Here is a 22,264-nt window from a genome sequence, read left to right on the forward strand (position 1 = left end):
ATTGGGTAAGAAAAGAGTTTTGAGGCTTGTGTATTCACTGAAAAGAAGAAAATTATAATTATAATAATGAATCTATTTAAATAGGTAGATGAATGCCAAGGAAAGTGGTCAAGCACATGCCATTTAAGAAATCCTTCCACTACAATCAGTTGAATTTTTTCAACACATTGTAAGCTTTGATTTAGCTAATGGCTCATCAAAATAATACCCATATATTTTCTAGGACCTACACATTAATGCGAATTCTACTAGTCACTAACTAAACAAGTATAAATTTTGAATGTGACATTTAAATAAAAATATGAGAAAACATAACATTATTTTAAATCAATCAAACTAATGGCTTAATAAAAGAAAGAAGAAAAGAAAGAGTTTTTTTTGCAACTATGAGAAAACAGCCTTTCATTGCAAATTAGTCAAACTAATGTTTCAATAAAAGAAAGAAGAAAAGAAAGCGCTTCTTTTATAGATATGAGAAATACCCCATCATTCTATTTTAGTCAAACTAATTTTTCAATAAAAGAGAGAAGAAAAGAAATCAATTCTTATACAAGTGATTTGTATATTGATCTATAGATAATTTATAGTAATATGGGACTATCCTATTTAATATGGAACTACCCTATCTAATATAAGACAATCTTTTAGATAAGCACTTAATTATACTACGAATAAGATGTAAGATGTATACGTTACCTGTGAAATTTGAATTTTGTGTCCCCTATTTCAAAAACTAATAGAGGGCCACACCACCTTTACCCACTCACAATCAAGAAAGCAGCAATATAGAGACCAAGAAAAAAAATTGCTTCATAATTAATTTTATTATACTTGAAAAATCCTTACAACACCCACAAGATGATATGACTTCTTCAACATAAGAGAAATCCTAAATAAGAGTCTTCACACCAAGAGCTTCACCAATAACTTCTACTTGAAGAGCTACACCTTTAGAATTTTCACACCTTGAAGTCTTCATGCCTTCTAGCTTCTACTTCTCAAACTTCTCCTTGAGCTTCAACTCCTTAAGCTACTCCTTGAGCTTTCACTCCTCAAGCTACTCCTTGAGCTTCCACCTTCTTCTCGAGCTTCTACTCCTCGAGCTTGATTACAAATGATAATAAGCCTTGCTTAAATAGGCACTTTTAACCCAAGACATTACAAACACAACCAATGTGGGATAAAAGGTAAATACAACTATCTTTAAATAAATATTAAATTCCCACCCAAATACAACTAAGCACCCAACAAATATTAAATACATGATTTATCCAAAACCTTCTAGAATTTTCACCTACACAATATCCACAACCTTCTACAACTTCCATAACCTTCTACAATATTCATAACTTTCTAGAATTCTACCCACACACCTCGATAAATGGTATGACAACTATTTTCCTATTTATGCTACCCATGCACCTCGAAAATAGAAATTCCTCTTTTCCTTTATTCTTATTTTCTATTTTTAATTATTTCTCCTCTAATTTTTATCACTTTCTCTCTCCTCCAAAATTTTTTTTTTTTTTTTTCAATTTTTTTTGCCAATAATTTTTCCATGCAAGATGCTCCTGCATCAGACTTCCCCGGTAGATAGAAAAGTGTGTCTCACACTTTGAAGCCAAAAGAAAGATCTACCACCATCTTCATCTTCACCAAAGGCTTCCACCTCAATAGAGACAACAAAACCACCCTACACATCCTCCACATATGCATCACTCTATCAAACACTAGAATCTCAACCATCCAATCAACAAGCTCATGCCCAAGAACAAACTGAACATAATGCTTCATTAGAAAACTCTCATTCACATCAACAACTAGTGAATCTACACTAGCAGCAACAAACCCCGCATCAGCAACAACAAACTTCATATCAGCACCAACATGTAGATCTCCATCAATACATGCCAAACTCTCAAAACCAACAACCTCATTGCTCACAACAAGATGCTCTGCAATACATAACTCACCTCCAACAACTGGATCATCCACCTCCAAGTGCTCCATAATCTCCATGTCAGATTCAACCAATTGATCATGAAAACCAACCTCCATCCCAACATTAGCAAGGTTAGGAATATCCTCAGCAACAACCTCTATTTTCTCTACAGGTTCTGCATCAGACTCCACAGACTGATCAGCAAAACCATCCTCTTCCACCTCAACCTTGTGATGCCATCTTCTCTCACGAACCTCCTTAACTTGATCAGCCAATCTATCATCCAACCGAGAAATCATCTTAGAAAAATTCCTCTCCACTATATCATGGATTTTCGCAATCATCTTAGGGTCCAATCCTCTTGGAGCCATCTTCCAAGATCTTCGTAAACCCTTTGCAACAAATCCTTCCCACGCTTCTTGTGACAACCAAATTGTTTGCAAGTCAAATCGCAACCTGCCACCTCGCACGAACAATTAGGAACCACATCACAAGTCTAGGACAACGGATTTGCAATCCATAATCTCTCTATGATCATGCCTCAACAAGTGCAATCTTCCATCTCTGCATCAATCAATCAATCTGCATATCCTCCCAAGGTCCTGGTGCAAACTGCCTCAACTTCGACGATCCGTCTGCACACTCAGGAACTCCTACTCTGATAAACTTCACCCAACCAAGGTCCTGGTACAAACTGCCTCACACTTCGGCGATCTGCTTGTACACTCAGGAACTCCTACTCTAATACCACTAATAGAGGGCCACACCACCTTTACCCACTCACAATCAAGAAAGCAGCAATATAGAGACCAAGAAAAAAAATTGCTTCACAATTAATTTTATTATACTTGAAAAATCCTTACAACACCCACAAGATGATATGACTTCTTCAACATAAGAGAAATCCTAAATAAGAGTCTTTACACCAAGAGCTTCACCAATAACTTCTACTTGAAGAGCTACACCTTTAGAGTTTTCACACCTTGAAGTCTTCACGCCTTCTAGCTTCTACTTCTCAAACTTCTCCTTGAGCTTCCACTCCTCAAGCTACTCCTTGAGCTTCCACCTTCTTCTCGAGCTTCTACTCCTCGAGCTTGATTACAAATGATAATAAGCCTTGCTTAAATAGGCACTTCTAACCCAAGACATTACAAACACAACCAATGTGAGATAAAAGGTAAATACAACTATCTTTAAATAAATATTAAATTCCCACCCAAATACAACAAAGCACCCAACAAATATTAAATACATGATTTATCCAAAACCTTCTAGAATTTCCACCTACACAATATCCACAACCTTCTACAACTTTCATAACCTTCTACAATATTCATAACTTTCTAGAATTCTACCCATACACCTCAATAAATGGTATGACAACTATTTTCCTATTTATGCTACCCATGCACCTCGAAAATAGAAATTCCTCTTTTCCTTTATTCTTATTTTCTATTTTTAATTATTTCTCCTCTAATTTTCGTCACTTTCTCTCTCTTCCAGATTTTTTTTTTTTTTTTTTTTTTCCTTCAATTTTTTTTGCCAATAATTTTTCCATGCAAGATGCTCCTGCATCAAAAACACAAACTATCAAGACTAAAAATTTACACATTTCTATATTTTTCAATTAATATATGAAATTTGCAAGGAAGAAAACTTACATAAAGACGATGTAGATAACAAAGATGGCAGGGGAGAGAAGCTGTTGATTGACAATATTTTCACCAGCGTGCCTTATAGCCACAGATTGAAACACCCCTCCAATCAACTTCTTGCCCGCAGTGAGCCCATCCAGAGCTGCCTCATCCCAATGCAACGAAAACAACATAAGCATCTCAATTGTGAGTAGGAGCCAGATATCTTGCCTTGTGGAGAAGAAGTGATCTGGAAACAGTCTGCTCCCATTTTTCACTACATAATCACATAATTTTCTCCTACCCTCCGCTCTTGAAAATCTCCGAAGTGTTTGTAATATAGCTGTGAAGCAAGGACCAAACATTGTGTTTCCCACGAGGATCTGAACCGCCAATATCATAAGCAAAACGCCGTGTTTTCTCAAGGGCATCATATTATCGTTCAATGGAACGAACCCACAGTTGGCAAATGATGAAACCACCGTAAAAACTGCAAACAAAGACTTACTTATGCCTCTCTCATTCAAGATCCTTTCTCCGCCTTTGGATAAAGAAAAATAGATGCAAACGAGCATAAAACCAGCTAACTGAACAAACAGAAAATACCCAAAACATAGATACCCAAAAAAAGTAAGAGCTTGGTATTCCAAATCACCATCCACAACGTTCTCAGCATCACTTTTAATCTCATTAGGGCAAAATTCTGCCATCATTTTGCTCGGTTCATTGATCTCCCACAGTTCTAAATCACCGCAAATGATATCCTCGGGATCAGTAATTGGCTTTTTAGGGTATATTATTGATTCTCTTCTCATCTGATCAAAGTGTCTTGTAGATCCACCATGATCACTTGTGATGTTTGAGTCTTGATCAGTCATTTAGGCACTATTGTTCATAGAGAGTTGACTCTAGAGTCTGAGCCTTGCAAGGAAGAGAGAGCAGGAGAAGGTGAAGACTTTTGCACCTAGAAGCACGAGAATAATCATCACAACAAGGTGGATGTGTGAAAGACCTTACATGGGAACCACTCCCAAGCTGCTCGCAGTTGCAGATGACACACTAGTGAAAAGTGCATCAACCACATTCAAATGTGTTTTTGTTTTAGTGGGTGAGAGTGTGAAAGGAATCAGACCCACTAAAGAAATGGCAGCGAAATAGTTAACACGAATCCAATAGGGATCAGATAGAATTGGAGCCCCCACATTGAAGACATTTTTCAGGTAATTGAATGGGTAAGGGTGTTTTGTAATTGTACCCCGTTTCTGTGTTGAACTATTGTGCATCTTTTTTTGACAGAGGGGGTCCAATTGAATTCAGCTGTTAAGAAACCAAGGCATGCCCACGTCGTGGAGAACTAAATTTCTGTTATATCATGCATTACTATAATGGAATAGCCATTACAGGATTCTCAGTGGAGTCCACTTACCTCTTTAACCATTGAATGTGGATGTTGGCATCATCTGTTCGTATATTTTAATTCTGTCTGCACTAATGGCTGAACGACGAAAGGCATAGGAATAGCTTTGGTCCTCCCCCACTATCATTATGCCAAAAGCATAGGAATACGGATTTCCATAGTGGGGGCTATTAAAGTCTAATGCTTATCCTCGATTGAAAAGGAAATACCTAGTTGAGAGATAATAGATGTGAGACTAGGCCTATAATGGATATTCTGTTACCATAATATGACATAATCATCATTGTTATGAACTTTGGGGAACGTGGTGCTAGAATTAGAGAGTGCAACAAAAGTATATATCCACCAAATTAAAGAAAAAACCTGACCTCTTCGAATTTTTTAGGGGATTAAAACACTATATGGAAAACTAGACGTACAAAAGTGTCATAGATAATGCATTGTTCTTGTGCTTTGTGATTTGACCGGTCTAAATTATTAGTTGTTTTCTATCTTTCTAACCTTTGATTATTTTGAAGAGAAAAATATATGACATTAGTTGTTGTACATATTTTTGACTTACTCATCTCTAAGTTACCTCTGAATATTTTGCATAAGTTTGGTATCACCTCTTTTAAGCATTGGTGGAAGGATTGAAAATGGTATCTATGTACTCCGCTTTCCAATTATAAGCTCAAATTGGGCTATAACTTGGGCTTATAATTTGTTGGTCCCCCATTTTCCTATGGTTTACACTCTCAATTTGTGATAGCATTTGAATTCTTCTCTAAAGACCTGTCATTTTAGGTTCCTTTATGTGTGGTCTACTACCATGGAACCTAAAATTTCCCATTTTTCCTAGTGCATTATGTACCATGGTTTGCCTGTGGGTTCCAAACGTCAACATTTAGGGATTTTTGGCCTTTAATGCCCTTTTTGCAAATAGCTAGACTTTAATTCACAACTTCTCATTTTTCTAGAGAGGTCAACATTTTTTGATCTAGATTCATGATTTTTCTTAGCCTTTTAGACCAAAAAGCCTTCTCTAGGCATATGGCTTTGCTAGGGGACATAAAGAAACTTACTTTCAAATATGTTCAAACCTGACATGCATTCAAGATGGAGATCTTATTCTTTGAAAGATATAAATGCTTTCATTTTTAGTCAAGTTGCTATGGATATTCATGTTTCTATGTATTATAAAGCATGCATATGTCATAATGTGATATTACAGGTTCAAGTGCAGGATATTAAAGTTTCCCTCAAGGTGGCAGAGTAGCTGAAGAGAAAGTTTTTCTTGAGTTTGTGGACAAAGTGCCAAATGTGAGGTAGTTTATAGTAGGGTTTTGATTATCATCTAGCTTGGAGAGGAGGATGAAGTGTGGGAGTGAACTTTGAGAGTGAACTTTGAAGGGCTAGTGACTAAGGCTTAGAAAACTAGAAGATTGCTTGGTGGGCTTTGAGCACAAGTTTAGATCTTCCTTGAAGGTTTCTACTAGAGTTCAGTTGTAGACTTGCTAGGATTTGGATTGGATCTTGTGAGATCTTGCAAAACTATTTTGTAATTGTTGTTGTATTTAGCCCTAACCAGGATGGCCTTATAGCTAGGCATATTGCATGTAAATAGTTATATTTATGAATAAAGTGTTGCATTCAGTATTAGGTCTTTCCTATTATTGTGTTTCTACTATGTAGTTACTTTCTAGGGGCTAGGACATCTCCTTTCGGAATTCTCCTGCCTTGCACTATGTCATTGTGATAACAAGTTGATGTTTCCTTGGGGTTTCCCACTAGAGTGTGGGTCTGGACTAGTTAGGATTAGTATAGAGTTGGATCTTGTGGAATCTTGCAAAACTATTTTGTAATTGCTATTGTATTTGGCCCTAACCTGGAAGGCCTTACAATTAGGCACATTGCATATAAATAGCTATATTAATGACTAAAGTGTTGTGATTTGGTATTAGATCTTTTTTTTTTTTGTGTTTCTACTGTGTGGTTATTTGTAAGGATCTGGTTTACCTCTAGTAGGAGTACCCTTAGATTTTCATTGCATCAATCCTTGGTAAGGAAGGATGAACACTTAATGCACCCAAAAAAAAAAAAACATGCTAGGTAAATCTCCATACTATTTCAAACTTACTTTTGCTGCATCTAATCTTTTAAGAATCGTCTCTTTGGAAAATTTCTTAGTACAAGGTATCATTTTCTCTATCATCTGCAATGTATTCTTGAAAGGTGGTGTTTTCAAGATCTTCCATATGATCTCATCCTCGTCTTTAGTTCCATTATAAAGCTTGATTCCTTCAACAATTTCTAATATTCTTCTAATATAACTTCTTAGAGATTCATCTTCCATCATGTTATCCTCTTGGGAAAACATATTCTATTTTGTAATTATATTCTCTTAGCATGCTTATCACCTTCAAAAGTAGATTCCAAAGCCATCCAAATTTTGTGTGATAATCTAAAGGATTTTATGTGACTACACTCTTAGGAAGAGTTGACAAAAGTTCTTCTCTAGAAAGCATGTTAAACACATAAACAAATCTCTTTTAGCTTCACTACATTCTTCAAGATTGCTTTCTTCAACTATTGTCTTTCCATTCTTGGTCATCAACCAATATGTTGGACCCATGCATAAAAGATGTGTCTTTATCTTCTCTTTCCTACTGTCATAGTTAACTCTATCAAATGTAGGACTTTTTGAAATGACACATCACCAACCTGCTTAAGCTATTAAGCTTTTCCTTGAAGGACCTGATACTCTGATAAAAATGCTAGAGAGTAAATTCCACCAAGATAACTAAGACTAGGGGGAGTTTAATTTTTTATTTGATCAATACAACTTTTATGAAACTTAAAAAATTTCAAACATGTGATCAATATTAATAACAAACATAAGAAGATACACATACATTATAATAGCACCAAATATGTTAACTAGGGAAACCCTTGATCTGAGGGAAAAACTTGATGGGAATGATACTGACAAATGATGTACTAATATAAATATTTCTTATAAGAGGATGGACTCTCTTATGAGCCAATAAAATACAATTAGTACATATCAATCCCTATTAGGAGAGTTTGAATCCCTATGGAGAGATTCCAACCCTATTAGGAGTTGTAGAAGGAAGATGGATCCACTATCCAAAAAACATTAGGGGCAAGGCCATTCAACTCACTATCCAATTGGAACTAATATTAGTAACTCAAACTCTTGCTCTGTCCTCTTGCCATGCCAATATGGCACAAAAACACTTTCCAAATCTCAATACCAGATCTCTGACTTCACATCACAATAATCCCTTTGATCACTTACTTGCATTTATAAATCTTCATGATTCTTATACAATTCACTTTCCTCTCATAATTACATCCAAGGAAACAATCCTTCCTTTATACAAAGTTCTCAAAACAATTCATTGAGTTGTCCTTGAAACTTTCCCATCTAATTATAATAAGAGTTCATTAGGATAATACAATTCATTATATTTATTCATAATTACAATACACTATCAACTCACAGTCTTCACAAATTTTCACACATGCAACCTCAGACTTTGTGCACCCATTGACTTGATGATCAAGTTTTCTACCATCTCTATCTAACTTCACTCATCTAGATTCTATCCCTTTTAGAAGATACAATCCAGTTACCAAAAATAACTTTTTAGATACTTTGTTTTCAAACTATCTTATGTAAAACAAAAATAATTCTCACATGTCTAAAAAACCTTTCACGTGCACTCATCAACATTATCAAGACACAATATAAAACATTTTCTCAACTTTGCTTGAACTCGTCTTCAGTATTTGATTTGTATGACTTCATTCTCTCTATACTACTCTATAAATCTTCAAAGTATATTGACATCAATGACAAATGTAGTCATGAATGTAACACACAATCATGCTAACCATCTCTCTACTTTTCCAACAATACTAGAATACTCCCCCATAGGAATATCATTAGCATTCATGCTAATAAGGGCAACACAAGAAGTAAATTACACTACATTCATAGTGAAACTTATCGACGCGTAGCTTTTTCCTAGGTTGACCTTCTTCTTCTTTTTCTTATAACTTTTAATTTCCTTCGATGATGAGCTAGTATCATTAGCTTCCATCCTATCTCGTCTAAATCTTCCTCCTTCCCCACTCTTTTCTTCTTTTTATTTTCCTCTCTCTCTAGCATCTAAATGTGTCTCCTCATTAAGCTCCCAATTTCTACTAGCTTTTTGTTTCATTATGGTCCTACTTTTGGCAAGTCTCCAAAATCTCCTTCTCCCCCCATCTTCTCTTCCTCCAAAACTATAAGGTAAATTTCCTTTCTTATTTCTAATTTTGGATTTTTCTCTTTTTGGGTCCCATTATTTTTATAGTTTCCTAAGGGTGTGGACAAGGGTGAAGGCTAGGGAGTGGGGGCTACAAAACAATCCCCACCATTACCAAGTGGAAAAGGTGGTCTCTAATTGTTAATGACATAACAAGGTGGGACTAAGGAAAATTAAAAATTATCTCATTAGTCTTGATACATCACAATGATTTTATTCAATGGTTTTTTTCTACATCATCATTTATGAAATGATCACTTTTCTAAAAAATAATTCTAAAAAATAATGACAATTATTAAGTAATATGATTTTTAAAAATGGCATTATTTGCATAATTAATATTTTAAGGGGCATATTACACTTGTACATATGTTGATCTATTAATTTGTTAATCCCACTACAAATCAAAAAATACGTAATGTAACTTATTTTTTGATTAGATATCATAGTTTATCACAAATTAGTTCTAAATCAAATATCATAATTTATTGACCATTCACCATTTTTTTATGTCATGATTTTTTTATTACAAGAAATGATCAAATACTTATAAGTAAAGAAAAGGAATATGCACAAGACCAATTTTATAATGTCTAAGATTGAATAGTTTCATTAATATATTGGAAACATTTCATTGTAAATTCATGGAAAATATTCATCTCTCAAATAAAATACAACAAATAGAAATTCATAGAATACCAAGTTTAAGATTTTTTAGTATCACCAATCTTTTGGTCATAAAAAATATATTTTTAATTACGATAAAAAAGCTTTTAAATGGATAAAAAGGCCTTAAGAAAAGATTAACCATATATATCATGATGTATTACAAACCAAAACAAAATAGCTTGTCATAGCTCATAAACATGGAAAATTAGCATTAGCAAAATAACTTAAAAAGAATAGAGACAACTAAGGTAAATTCATCTCTTCAATATGTCATCACCATCTGCTTTTAACTCATTCATGTTGATTGTAACCTTTTAGGCTTTTGTATATGTTGACGAATCTTTTCTCCCTTTCTCTTCAAAACTTCCTAGGATATCTTGTTGGAATCTATTGATTCATCTTGGGTTAGAAACTATATTAGTTATTACAAATGGTAATGTAATTAACAAACTACTTCATTGCTTATGAAAAAAATTTATTTATTTAGTTACTTTTCATTGAAACATGTCTCATGTAGTTGGGGTATTGTCTCAATCTATGACTTGTCTAAAAACAATCATTGGTTAGTCTTATAATATTGTTGGAGTCATATTAAAGAAACATATGCTTTATGAGTTGGACTATTAGAATAGTGATAGTTTCAATCTTTCTTTCTTTAGTTACATTTTTTCAAATTAAGTTGGTTGGGTAGAGTCTAAAATACTAAATCTTTATGACTAATTCAATCTAATATTTTTTGTTGTAGCATGGATTTGTAAGAAGAAAACTAACATTCCCTAGTCATCTAGTCTTACTAGATGACAAAGTAGATTTTCTAGAAACATGTGAAGCGATATTCAATTGACAATCATGTTAGGCTCTTCATCACAAACAATATATAACCCTTATATATTGTGATAAGCTAAATGTACCAAAGATATCAATGCTTACAATGTTTCATGATCACAAGAAAGTATAAATGAAAAATATCATTTTATTTGTGAAGACTGTCTATGTAAGAAAATATAGCTGATTTTTTTACCAACTAAAGTGTAGCTTGTAGATATATTTCCCAAAGTTTTCAATAAGACTAGGTTACTTGTAGATATATTTCCCAAAGTTTTCAATAAGACTGGGTTACTTTTAAGAAATCATTGATGCTCAATATTCTTCATCTATGAATAGATTGCTAATCAGCTTATTCGTTATAATCATCATTCATCATCTAATTGGTCTCTAAAATGAATTTCAGTTATCATATTCAATCACATAACAAAATTTAAAAATGTAACTATTATATACAAAATATGTTGATTGAAATATTTCACCTACTGAAAAAATAAATTATAAATTACAATGTAGAATGAATGTACTCAACGCTCTTCAATTTTCGGACACAATAGATAAAAGTAGAGATCGTAAAAATGGAAAGAAGTGGCTCGTGAGACTACACTTCAAACAAGGGCTGCAGGGCAGCTTAGTTCCTGCCAAGTGAATGAAGAGAAAGGCAGTGGTTAGGTGAAGGAAGGAATGGCTAAGCGGGTTTGAGTTACTTGGCTGGAATAGGCAGTGTTGAGGTAAACAAAAACATCGCAGTACAAAGACATAAAGGATGGAAGAGAGTAGACTGTGCAACTTGAAATAGCATCTAATGTTGAGGGGGATGGAACCATCTAATGTATTGTTTCTTAAATCAAGCACATATAGAGATGAGAGTTGAGCTATGGAAGGGGGTATTTTACCCGTCAATGCATTGTTACTCAGGCAGAGCTCTGTTAGATACTGAAGGTTAGCGGGAGTGGATGGAATGTTACCTCTTGAGTTGATTATTACTGAAATCAATACTTTGGAGATTTGGAAATGTAGACAACAAGAATGCGAGATTGGGACTATCCAAATTATTATGGACATAAAATTAAAAAATATGAATACACGAGTTTATGCTCAAATTGGGCCTCTTCAAATTTTTACATGGAGACTTCTAAACATTTAAAACCAGATAAATAGCCATAAAAATGCATAAGAATATCAGACACAGCTGGAAATAACTCAACCGGAATTGTGAAATTGAATCTATGTGAGAATGAAGGACAAGCCTTTCACAAAGAAACTCATTATTTAAGAACTTTACCATAACCAAACAAGAGAAGGGCATTTAAGGTAAAGAATGCACAAGCCCTTCAACAAAAAGCTTGTTTATAAGGATTTTATTTTGTACTCAATCACAAACAAGGCATCGAAGTTGCAATGCACTTGACAGTAGTAGTATAACACAGAGGCAAATCCTCTTGATGATAAGTCTGGGGTCTTGATTGAAGCACTCAAATTTTATTTTAAAAAATTTTGTAGTTGTGCAGAACCCTACCAAGGTGTAAGATATATAAATAAAAATGCTACAGCGACTTCACCCACTTTGAATTCTATACCAGATCAGTTTCTCTCCTTCATTCTCATTTCATCAAAAAATACCAACATATAGAAAATGATTGTTCGATATAATGACGGATGCTTTCCAGACCTGAACCTGAGGATAACATTTCTTACAATAGAAGAATAGGTCATCTTTTGTCAACATTAACTCTCTCGTTCATTCCCCTGTAAAATCTAATGATTCAAATCATGCAACTGTAGCAGTAGGGAATGTATGGAATCTAGTGTTTGTTAGGTTTAGCAGTTGATGTGCCTACTGTGTATCCCTCTATAGCTGATTTCAAAGCTAAGGACCCTGGCAAATAGAGGTTGGCAGATCCGATTGATGATGGTAGAGGAAACTTGGGCAGAAATGAGGAAGCCGAGCAAAAGATAAGCATCGGTTTTGGGATACGATTCCACATGGAGGATGTTGTGGGTATTGGGTTAAGACGTGCTATGTAAGGAGAAGTTTCAAAAGAAAGTTTAGCCATTAAGAATAATAAATCCATGGATTTCTAAATCTTGGAACTCTAAAGTGAAAAGATCAATTGATTTTTTCCTAGTGGTCGAGGCCTTGTAGATTTCATGCTTCTATGACAATTGATGGAAACTATTTGTTAATATTTTTGGAAAAAGGACCTTGATACCTGGACAAGATTGGTTTCCTGGTTAAGCCTCAGTTCCCAGGTTAAATCAATGACAGACATTTCAATCATGCCAGTGTGTGTAAGGCTACCTTATCTTCCCTTATAGTTCAAGATCCTAGCTTGCTTTCAAGGAGATAACAGTTTGGGGAAAAACAATTAAATTGGATCCAGAAACAAATGGTTTAATTATGCAGCAGCCTCCGCAAACACATCGGTCTATTCCTCTCACCGGTACAACAAACGTATCCTACAGAGAAGAAGCTCGTCTAGTTCCATTTTGCAATCGCCACAGGGGTCTACTACAGTCCAAAGATAAAGGCATGCGTCACACCTGCATTGTTAATTATTGTTAGTTGGACAGCTGTTATTTCTGACCCGGAAATAGCAGCACTATTTATGGGTAGCTTGGACAGCAGTTCGTCCTTATCTATGAATAGCGGTTGTATTTATGGGTGGTTTGGACAGCTGTTTGTCCACTTGCCAAAAATTAGTAAATGGTTATTATTTACTAATTTTAGAGATTCCCTTTTGGACACCTTGCAACCAATTCTATTATTGGCTGTTGAGTTGTCTTAATCTCAGCCGTTGGTTTGTTTTAATCTCGGTCGTTGGTTTACCAAAGAGAGTAGTATAAAAAGGGGTCTAGGGGGCATTTGGAGAAAAAGGCAGGAAGCTTTTAGAGAAGCAGTTTCTAGTGTTAGCAAACAGTCTTGCAGTATTAGCAAGGAAGCTTTTGGAGAAGCAGTTTGCAGTGTTAGCAAACAGTCTTGTAGTATTAGCAAGGAAGCTTTTGGAGAAGCAGTTTGTAGTGTTAGCAAACAGTCTTGCAGTATTAGCAAGGAAGCTTTTGGAGAAGCAGTTTGCAGTGTTAGCAAACAGTCTTGCAGTGTTAGCAAGGAAGCTTTTGGAGAAGCAGTTTGCAGTGTTAGCAAACAGTCTTGCAGTGTTAGCAAGGGCGCAGTGTTAGCGCAGGGATAGCAGTGAGAAATATCAGTGGAAGAAATTAGGAGGTTGTCGGAGTTCTGCCAGTGTGAGGCAAGGAATTTTGTATCTCTTGATTTGCTGAAGTTTAATATAATTTCTCATCTGTAGAACTGGTTTTCCCTTAGGGGTTTTTCCAGAGACAATTTGTCCGAAAATATTGTGTTGATTCTGTTGCGCATTTCTTTCCATATTTTAAGTGAAGTTGCAGTTGTGTTATTTTTCGATATTAGCTGGAAATTTATTTTCAGCAGTTTAATAATCATTTGTGATAGGAGATTAATAATCAGTGACTGCAATAGTTTGATTTTTCACATGGTATCAGAGCATTGTTAAGGGTAGAAGAGTTTTGCCCTAGGAAAGAAATTTTGATCTCTTTAGATTTATTATTGCTTTAAACCCTTGAGATGGCTTCAGCTGGTTTGAGAGATCAGGATAGATTGGATGGTGCCTCAAATTTTGGTGTCTGGAAGGCCAGAATTTCTTTATTGTTGGAAGAGAATGGTATCAAGGATTATGCTACCAGTGGTGTACCTGTACCAACGGATGCAACACAGCTTGCAGCATATAGGAAGGACAATGCCAAAGCGAGGAGAATTATCCTTGATGGTGTCAAGGATCATATTGTTTCACATATCTCGAAGCTAGATACAGCAAAGAAGATGTGGGACGCCATTCTAAATCTGTACCAGAATGCTACCACTAACAGGAAGTTGATTCTCAGAGAGAAGCTAAAGAATACCTGGATGAATCAGGGAGAAGACGTCACAAGTTACCTCACCAGGCTCAGACTTGTCAAGGATGAGTTAGCAGCTGTTGGAGATAGCCCTAGTGATGATGAGCTAGTGAGAATAGCCCTAAATGGGTTTACTAAACAATGGAGTGTCTTTGTTCAAGTTGTCAGTGGACGAGATACTTTACCGAGTTGGGATCGACTATGGACTGATTTCACTCAGGAGGAGTTTAGACTAAGTCTTGTCAATGGGGCCAACAAGAGTCAGAAAAATGAGGTGGAACAAGAGAACGTTGCCCTAGCGGGTAAAGGGAAAGCAAAGAAGGGATCTAGCAAAGGATCAAATTCACAAAGTGAAAAGAAGAAGAAGGACCTTTCTAAGGTCAAGTGCTTTGGATGTCACGAGTTTGGCCACTATGTCAGTGATTGCCCAGACAGGAAAAAGGGTAAGAAGCAGGTGGCAGCTTCAGCAAGTGCAGAAGAACTCTCCAGCAGAATGGAAGATGAGTTTGCACTCATAGCTTGTATGGTTAGCTCAACCTCACAGTGTGTTTGGTATATAGATAGTGGGGCGTCATTTCATATGACAGGAGTTAGAGAATACTTCTCCAGTTACAAGGAGGAGGACACCAACATCCAGATTTCTATGGGAAACTTGTCCAAACTCAACCCTGTTGGGAAAGGGACTGTTCAGTTTCAGAGGGAGAATGGAAAGATAATTCCTCTTCATGATGTGTTATATGTGCCGGGCTTAGGTATGAATTTGATTTCTGTATCTATTCTTCAGGATAGGGGGTATAATGTACTCTTTAGAGGGACACATGTGTTGATTAAGCACAAGGATTGGAAATCACCCATAACTATTGGAGTTAGGAGTGGTCGCCTTTATAGATTGCAGTTTGATACTCCTAAGGCACTTATGAGCAACAATAATCCTAGAGATCTTGGAGAGCTATGGCATAGGAGGTTGGGCCATATTCATCATGGAGCACTTAGATTGCTTCGTGAGACAGTGACAGGTGTTCCGGATGTGAGCACAGAGCATGATGATACATCTAAGGAGAAAGATGTAGATCCCACTTTATATAGACAGTTGATTGGTTTGCTTATGTATTTGGTCAACACTAGACCAGATATAGCATTTGCAGTAAACTCTTTTAGTCAGTTCATGGTTGAACCAAAGAGAATGCATTGGAGAGCGGCTAAGCATGTGCTACGTTACTTGTGTGGTACAGTCAAGTATGGGATCAGATATGTTCGAGGTGAAGGTATCAGGTTGATAGGCTATACTGACGCAGATTGGGTAGGAAGTACAACAGACAAAAGGAGCACTTCAGGGTGTTGTTTCAGCTTGGGATCAGGAGTTGTATCTTGGTTCAGCAGGAAGCAGAAGTCTGTGGCTCTAAGTTCAGCAGAAGCAGAATACATAGCAGCTAGCATGGCGACATGTGAAGCTATATGGCTTCGGAAGTTGTTAGTAGCCTTGTTTGGTCAGAAGGTTGAGACTACTGTGATACATTGTGACAATCAGAGTTGCATCAAGTTGTCTGAAAATCCAGTGTTTCATGATAGGTCTAAACATATAGATATCAGATATCACTTCATCAGAGATTGTGCACAAAGGGATACTCAGGAGTTTGTGGGAGCTCCTAGGAAGAATACTAGACAGCGAAGACAACCAGCCAAGTTCAATGACTATGTTAGTCAGTTGGTAGATAGTGAGCCTTCTAGCTATCAGGAAGCTGCAGAACATCAGGTATGGCGAGATGCTATGGTTGAAGAATATTCTTCAATAATGCAGAATGATGTGTGGGAGGTAGTACCTAGACCAACAGATAGGGCTGTAGTTGGATCACACTGGATTTATAAGATAAAGCACGGTGCAGATGGTAGCATCGAGAAATACAAGGCTAGGTTTGTGGCAAAGGGGTTCTCTCAGAAGGAGGGAATAGACTATGAGGAGACATTTGCTCCAGTTGCCAGGTATACTTCTATACGAGCTGTAATCTCACTTGCAGCACAGATGGGATGGCAGATCCATCAAATGGATGTCAAGACAGCATTCCTCAATGGTGAGTTGAAGGAGGAGGTATACATAGAACAACCAGAAAGCTTTTTAGCACACAGCAAAGAGACCCACGTGTGCAGATTGAAGAAAGTTGTTCGACTACAATACATACCTACAGATGAGCAGGTAGCAGACATTCTGACGAAGGCTTTGGGAAAGGCCAAATTTATCTTCTTCAGAGATAAGATGGGTGTCATGCAGAACAGCTTCCTCGCTAAGAGGGAGTGTTAATTATTGTTAGTTGGACAGCAGTTATTTCTGACCCGAAAATAGCAGCACTATTTATGGGTAGCTTGGACAGCTGTTCGTCCTTATCTATGAATAGCGGTTGTATTTATGGGTGGTTTGGACAGCTGTTTGTCCACTTGCCAAAAATTAGTAAATGGTTATTATTTACTAATTTTAGAGATTCCCTTTTGGACACCTTGCAACCAATTCTATTATTGGCTGTTGAGTTGTCTTAATCTCAGTCGTTGGTTTGTTTTAATCTCGGTCGTTGGTTTACCAACGAGAGTAGTATAAAAAGGGGTCTAGGGGGCATTTGGAGAAAAAGGCAGGAAGCTTTTGGAGAAGCAGTTTGCAGTGTTAGCAAACAGTCTTGCAGTATTAGCAAGGAAGCTTTTGGAGAAGTAGTTTGCAGTGTTAGCAAACCGTCTTGCAGTATTAGCAAGGAAGCTTTTGGAGAAGCAGTTTGCAGTGTTAGCAAACAGTCTTGCAGTATTAGCAAGGAAGCTTTTGGAGAAGCAGTTTGCAGTGTTAGCAAACAGTCTTGCAGTGTTAGCAAGGAAGCTTTTGGAGAAGCAGTTTGCAGTGTTAGCAAACAGTCTTGCAGTGTTAGCAAGGGCGCAGTGTTAGCGCAGGGATAGCAGTGAGAAATAGCAACGGAAGAAATTAGGAGGTTGTCGAAGTTCTGCCAGTGTGAGGCAAGGAATTTTGTATCTCTTGATTTGCTGAAGTTTAATATAATTTCTCATCTGTAGAACTGGTTTTCCCTTAGGGGTTTTTCCAGGGACAATTTGTTCGAAAATATTGTGTTGATTCTGTTGCGCATTTCTTTCCGTATTTTAAGTGAAGTTGCAGTTGTGTTATTTTTCGATATTAGCTGGAAATTTATTTTCAGCAGTTTAATAATCATTTGTGATAAGAGATTAATAATCAGTGACTGCAATAGTTTGATTTTTCACATGCATGAAGGAGGGAAGGCCATAGCAGGCAGCTGGTGCTTTTGGTAATCTCCCAGCAATGACCGGCCCTAAACCTCGTTCTGTGGAAAAGCCTGAAAAAACCTTTACGAGGTCCTGACATCCACCTCGATTCTCCCCTCTTCTCTAGCCTCGATTGTCGATTATCCCCTCTTCTCTCGTGTCGATTGTTGTGAATATCTGAATATCCCCTGCCAGTGATAAACGTCAAGCAGCTTCAGCCGTGGTAGAAGAATAAGATAGGACAGGAACTAAACATTCGGCCATAGAGATTGGATGTATAAAAATGTTTTAATAATGAGGTAACGGTGACCTCTAGGTAATAGTTTCCTGCACGGCAGGAACTAATAAGATGAAATGAAGAGGAAGACTGTTCATAGGGACTATGGCATATCTTTACATTCCTGTCATGAGAAGATCAGTACTCCACGTTATAAGACTCATCTATAAATTCTGATTTTCTTTTGACGGCTACCAACTATTCTGTATACATGCACACCTTAACGATGTTTCCTATTTCTCTACTCTCTCTTGCGCAATGGAACTGTCTGCAAGGAGCCTTTCATTGATCTTCTCAAGATGAAATAAAATATATTTAAGCTTTTCCAAGAAACAAATTTTGATTGGTATTTTTCTTAATATGCTGCCAAGCTCACAATTTATTAGTTGAGTCATTAACAATTTAGAAGATCGCAAAGAAAGACGAATCTTAAATATTAGCTTGAGATGTCTTCTAAAAAGCATTCTCCATCCGTACATGATGAAGCTCGTCATAAACAAAATGCTTTAATTGATCCTTATCAAGAAAGTAAAAGTCAGAGCCACCATATACGAAAATGAAAGTCAATATAAGATAAGATAAAAGATAGCAGAACATCCGTAGTACTGAAACACTATTAGTCCGCTTTCCCACGTTTTGTTATGCCATTCTTCCTCCTCTATAAATAATGTAGAAGAGCCCCTCGTCTAAGACATCGAAGGTTAACACAATAGCTTTTAACTTTTCAGACAAAGCATCCATTTCCTTCCTACATACAATACAAAATGGTGATGAAATCTTCTCAAGCAGCCTGGTACGTTATATGGATGTCTCATTTCCTTCTCTCGCATATCTAGTCTCTTTCTTCTAATAATTCCCATTACTTGGCGCGTAAATACTGATAATTGGATTTCCTTTTTGTTGAATTGACAGGGTTCTGCTAGTGGTGGGTGCAATTCTGCCCTTTGCTTATGGAGACGGTGTACTAGACATTGTGGGAACACCTGTGGTAACAGGAACCGAATATACCATCCTTCCTGTGAATGGCGGTGGGCTTAGATTGAAGATGCGCAATAACAGCTGCCCAATGTACGTATCTTACAATAACGAGGAGGAAAGCCTTCCCGTGATTTTCACGCCTTATAAATATGTGAAAGCAATCAGTGAGGATGTGGACTTGGAGGTCGAGTTTTCTGCGTCTACAATCTGTGTGCAATCTACTCGGTGGAGGGTCATATCTGATTCTGAACTGAACAAAGATTTCATTTACGCTGGAGCATCGTCTTCCTCGTCCTCTTCTTCGACTGATCTGGATTACTTCAGGATCAGCGAAAGTGAAGGAGATGGTAGCAATGTTTATGAGCTGTCTTATTGCCCTGGCGTGTGTGAGACTTGCAGGCCTGCGTGTGGCTCGCTTGGTATTTACACTGACGATGATGGAAACCAGTGGCTCGTCAAAGATACTGAGATTGACCCCCTCAAAGTCCAGTTTCAAAGGGCATAGGTCTCTTTATTAGGGTTTAATGGTTATGAGTAGAATAAAACAAAACAGGACTGACGTGCTTATAAAATATGGAAATAACAGTGCCTTCCTGTGCGCTGATTGTCATTTATTTCAAATAATTTGTGAATGAATTTAAGTAAATTCTACCTTGATATTGTGCAGGACTAGGTCTTGCTGTGTGAACAGAATAGTTTGCTTGTTCGTAAATTGTTCGAAGAGTAATATTTATAAAGTGATTTGATTTGGTCAATGTATGAATATGAAAGTCGTTAAGAAACACAGTCAACCAACGTTTGTAAATGATTGCGACGTGGATCAAATGTATAAAAATGATTAGATGGTTCGAATACACTATAATAAATTGGCACAATCACATTGATATCAGTACACTTCTCTACTCTATTAAACCCATTCAATCAGATAACACAATTGACGATCACGTTCTGTATTTAATATATAATATACATATACGACCCACTTACCTCTCTTTCAAAAAAGGGACAATCTGAAGAGGATTTAACTATGAAAGTATAAATAGCACATGAATATTTAATAGATAAGAGAAAATAGAGATACATGGAACATAAGATTTATCATGGTTAATCATAGTTTGTGTCGACATTTACACTGAGCAAAGTATTGTATTAGAATTAAAAAATATTTATAAATGATATAGAAGCAGCACATATAAAGACTCCAATTACATAATATATTGAAGAGTCTTGGAATCTAAGATACACAAAATTGGACAGAATGAAAATATGTTTGTTGGCCTTCACACTCTACACCTGAAGGTCAACCAATACTGCAACTGATCACCCAAGACTCTACTTAATAGTTTCTTTATCTCTTGTTTAGAAGTCCTGGCACATTTGAACTTCTCTTTCGTTACAACCTTTGTCAAGATGTCTCCGGATTGACCTTTGTGTCTATATTTAAAACTTCGAAGTTGCCTTCTTCAACTGCATGATGAACAAAGTAAGCATGCATGTCAACATGCTTAGAGCGACATTCTAAAACTTAAAATCATCAAGCAATCACTGAAGCCAAATCATTTCCCTTCCACTTGCAGAAAGAGCCAAATACTCAACCTCAACTGAATAAAGAGCAATAGAATGTTGAAACCTTGAAGCCTAACTAATAACATCTCTAGCAAACATGAAGATATAACCAATAGTGGACCTTCATTTATCGAAATATCCACCAAGATTAGAATCAATGAAACCTTGTAGCTGAACATTATTACCTCAAAAACATAACATAAAATAAGAAGTGCCTTTTATAAATCTTAATATCTATTTCATTGCTTCTCAATGAGCTTTCCTAAGATTTCTCCCACGTATGAGCAATGTCAAAGCAAGTGGAAACCATAGCATACATAATGCTACATACTATAGACTTATAAGGAACTTTATCCATAATTTTTTTTCTTCATTTATGTTTTATCATAATTTTGAACTTAAACATAAATGACCAGCAAGAGAAATAGAAACAAATTTTACATTAGCAATGCCAAACCTTTCGACAAATTTATCAATTTATAGTTTTTAAGAAAACATGATTTCCTTCTTTCTTCTGTCTGTAGTGATTTCCATGCCAAGAATCTTTTTAGTTTCCACTAAGTCTTTTATTCGAAACTTTCTTGCCAATTTCTCCTTTAATTTATTAATAATTCTTTTACTTGTACCATCGACTAGCATGTCATCAAAATAAAGGAGAAGAATGATGTACTCACCATTACGAAGATTCTTGAAGTAGACACATGGGTCTAATTCACACTTTGTGAATTTTTGTTCAGTCATGAAGCGATCATATTTTAAGAACAATTAATTTGGGGCTTGCTTGAGTCCATAAAAGCTTTGATTTAGTTTGCAATAAAGATGGTCTTGTCCCTTCTTGATGAATCCTTTAGGCTTCTCTATATACAATTCCTCTTCTACATCACCTTGTAGGAATGTGGTCTTGACATCAAGATTTTCCAATTCAAGATCCCAAACTATTGCCAATCCTAAAACTATTCAAATAGTAGTCAACTTAACAATTGGTGAGAAAATTTTACTAAAGTCAATCCCTTTTTCTTGATTAAACCCCCTTACCACTAACCTGACCTTGTATCGTTTATAACCTCCTTCTTCTCCTTCTTCTTCTTAATGTTGGAAATAAGTTATTACATTATTTAGTATGGTTGGGTATAGTTTTGTAACTATTAACCTCCTCCAAATTTTCATTTGGTGCAACCATCTTCAAGCTATAAATTGTATTGATCACTTATCAATAAAATCATCAAATATTTATATGCTTCACATGACAGTAGAGAAATATTTAGCTGTGTATAGCATTTTGAAATAGAAGAGCTAAAAAATTTGGGATTATTCATGTGAATGAAGAGGTAAAATGTGATCCTATTGTGTGAAGATTTTTATTAAGCATGGTCACCACCAATAATAAATAATTGGCACCATAGAGATTGGGGCACTCAAAATGAGCTCTATACAATGAAA

General features: G+C 36.2%; 2 protein-coding genes across 3 annotated transcripts in view; one reads left to right on the forward strand and one right to left on the reverse strand.

The window, feature by feature from the left end:
* The window catches only part of LOC149553793 (cation transporter HKT1;3-like), a 4,913-nt gene extending 216 nt beyond the window's left edge, over nucleotides 1–4,697 (reverse strand). Inside the window, exons 1-2 of one of the 2 annotated variants that reach the window (XM_089789947.1) lie at nucleotides 3,604–4,697; nucleotides 1,182–3,511 (exon numbers count right to left, since the gene is read on the reverse strand). In XM_089789947.1, the coding sequence (XP_089646073.1) occupies nucleotides 3,472–3,511; nucleotides 3,604–4,454 (891 nt within the window). In that variant the 5' untranslated portion in view covers nucleotides 4,455–4,697 and the 3' untranslated portion in view covers nucleotides 1,182–3,471. Of the gene's footprint in view, nucleotides 1–1,181; nucleotides 3,512–3,603 lie in introns of those variants that run through there. The other variant, XM_089789948.1, reaches the window with a different exon arrangement.
* Nucleotides 4,698–18,922: 14,225 nt separating this feature from the next.
* LOC149553794 (kunitz trypsin inhibitor 5-like) lies at nucleotides 18,923–19,915 on the forward strand. Its single transcript, XM_089789152.1, has 2 exons — nucleotides 18,923–19,073; nucleotides 19,193–19,915. Exons 1-2 carry the CDS (start codon nucleotides 19,045–19,047, stop codon nucleotides 19,761–19,763), a joined length of 600 nt encoding a protein of 199 aa, XP_089645278.1. The 5' UTR covers nucleotides 18,923–19,044; the 3' UTR covers nucleotides 19,764–19,915.
* Nucleotides 19,916–22,264: the final 2,349 nt, after the last annotated feature.

This window comes from Cupressus sempervirens, chromosome 6, assembly GCF_028749045.1.
Source record: "Cupressus sempervirens isolate cs-2001-9-10 chromosome 6, ASM2874904v1, whole genome shotgun sequence".
NCBI lineage: Eukaryota > Viridiplantae > Streptophyta > Pinopsida > Cupressales > Cupressaceae > Cupressus > Cupressus sempervirens.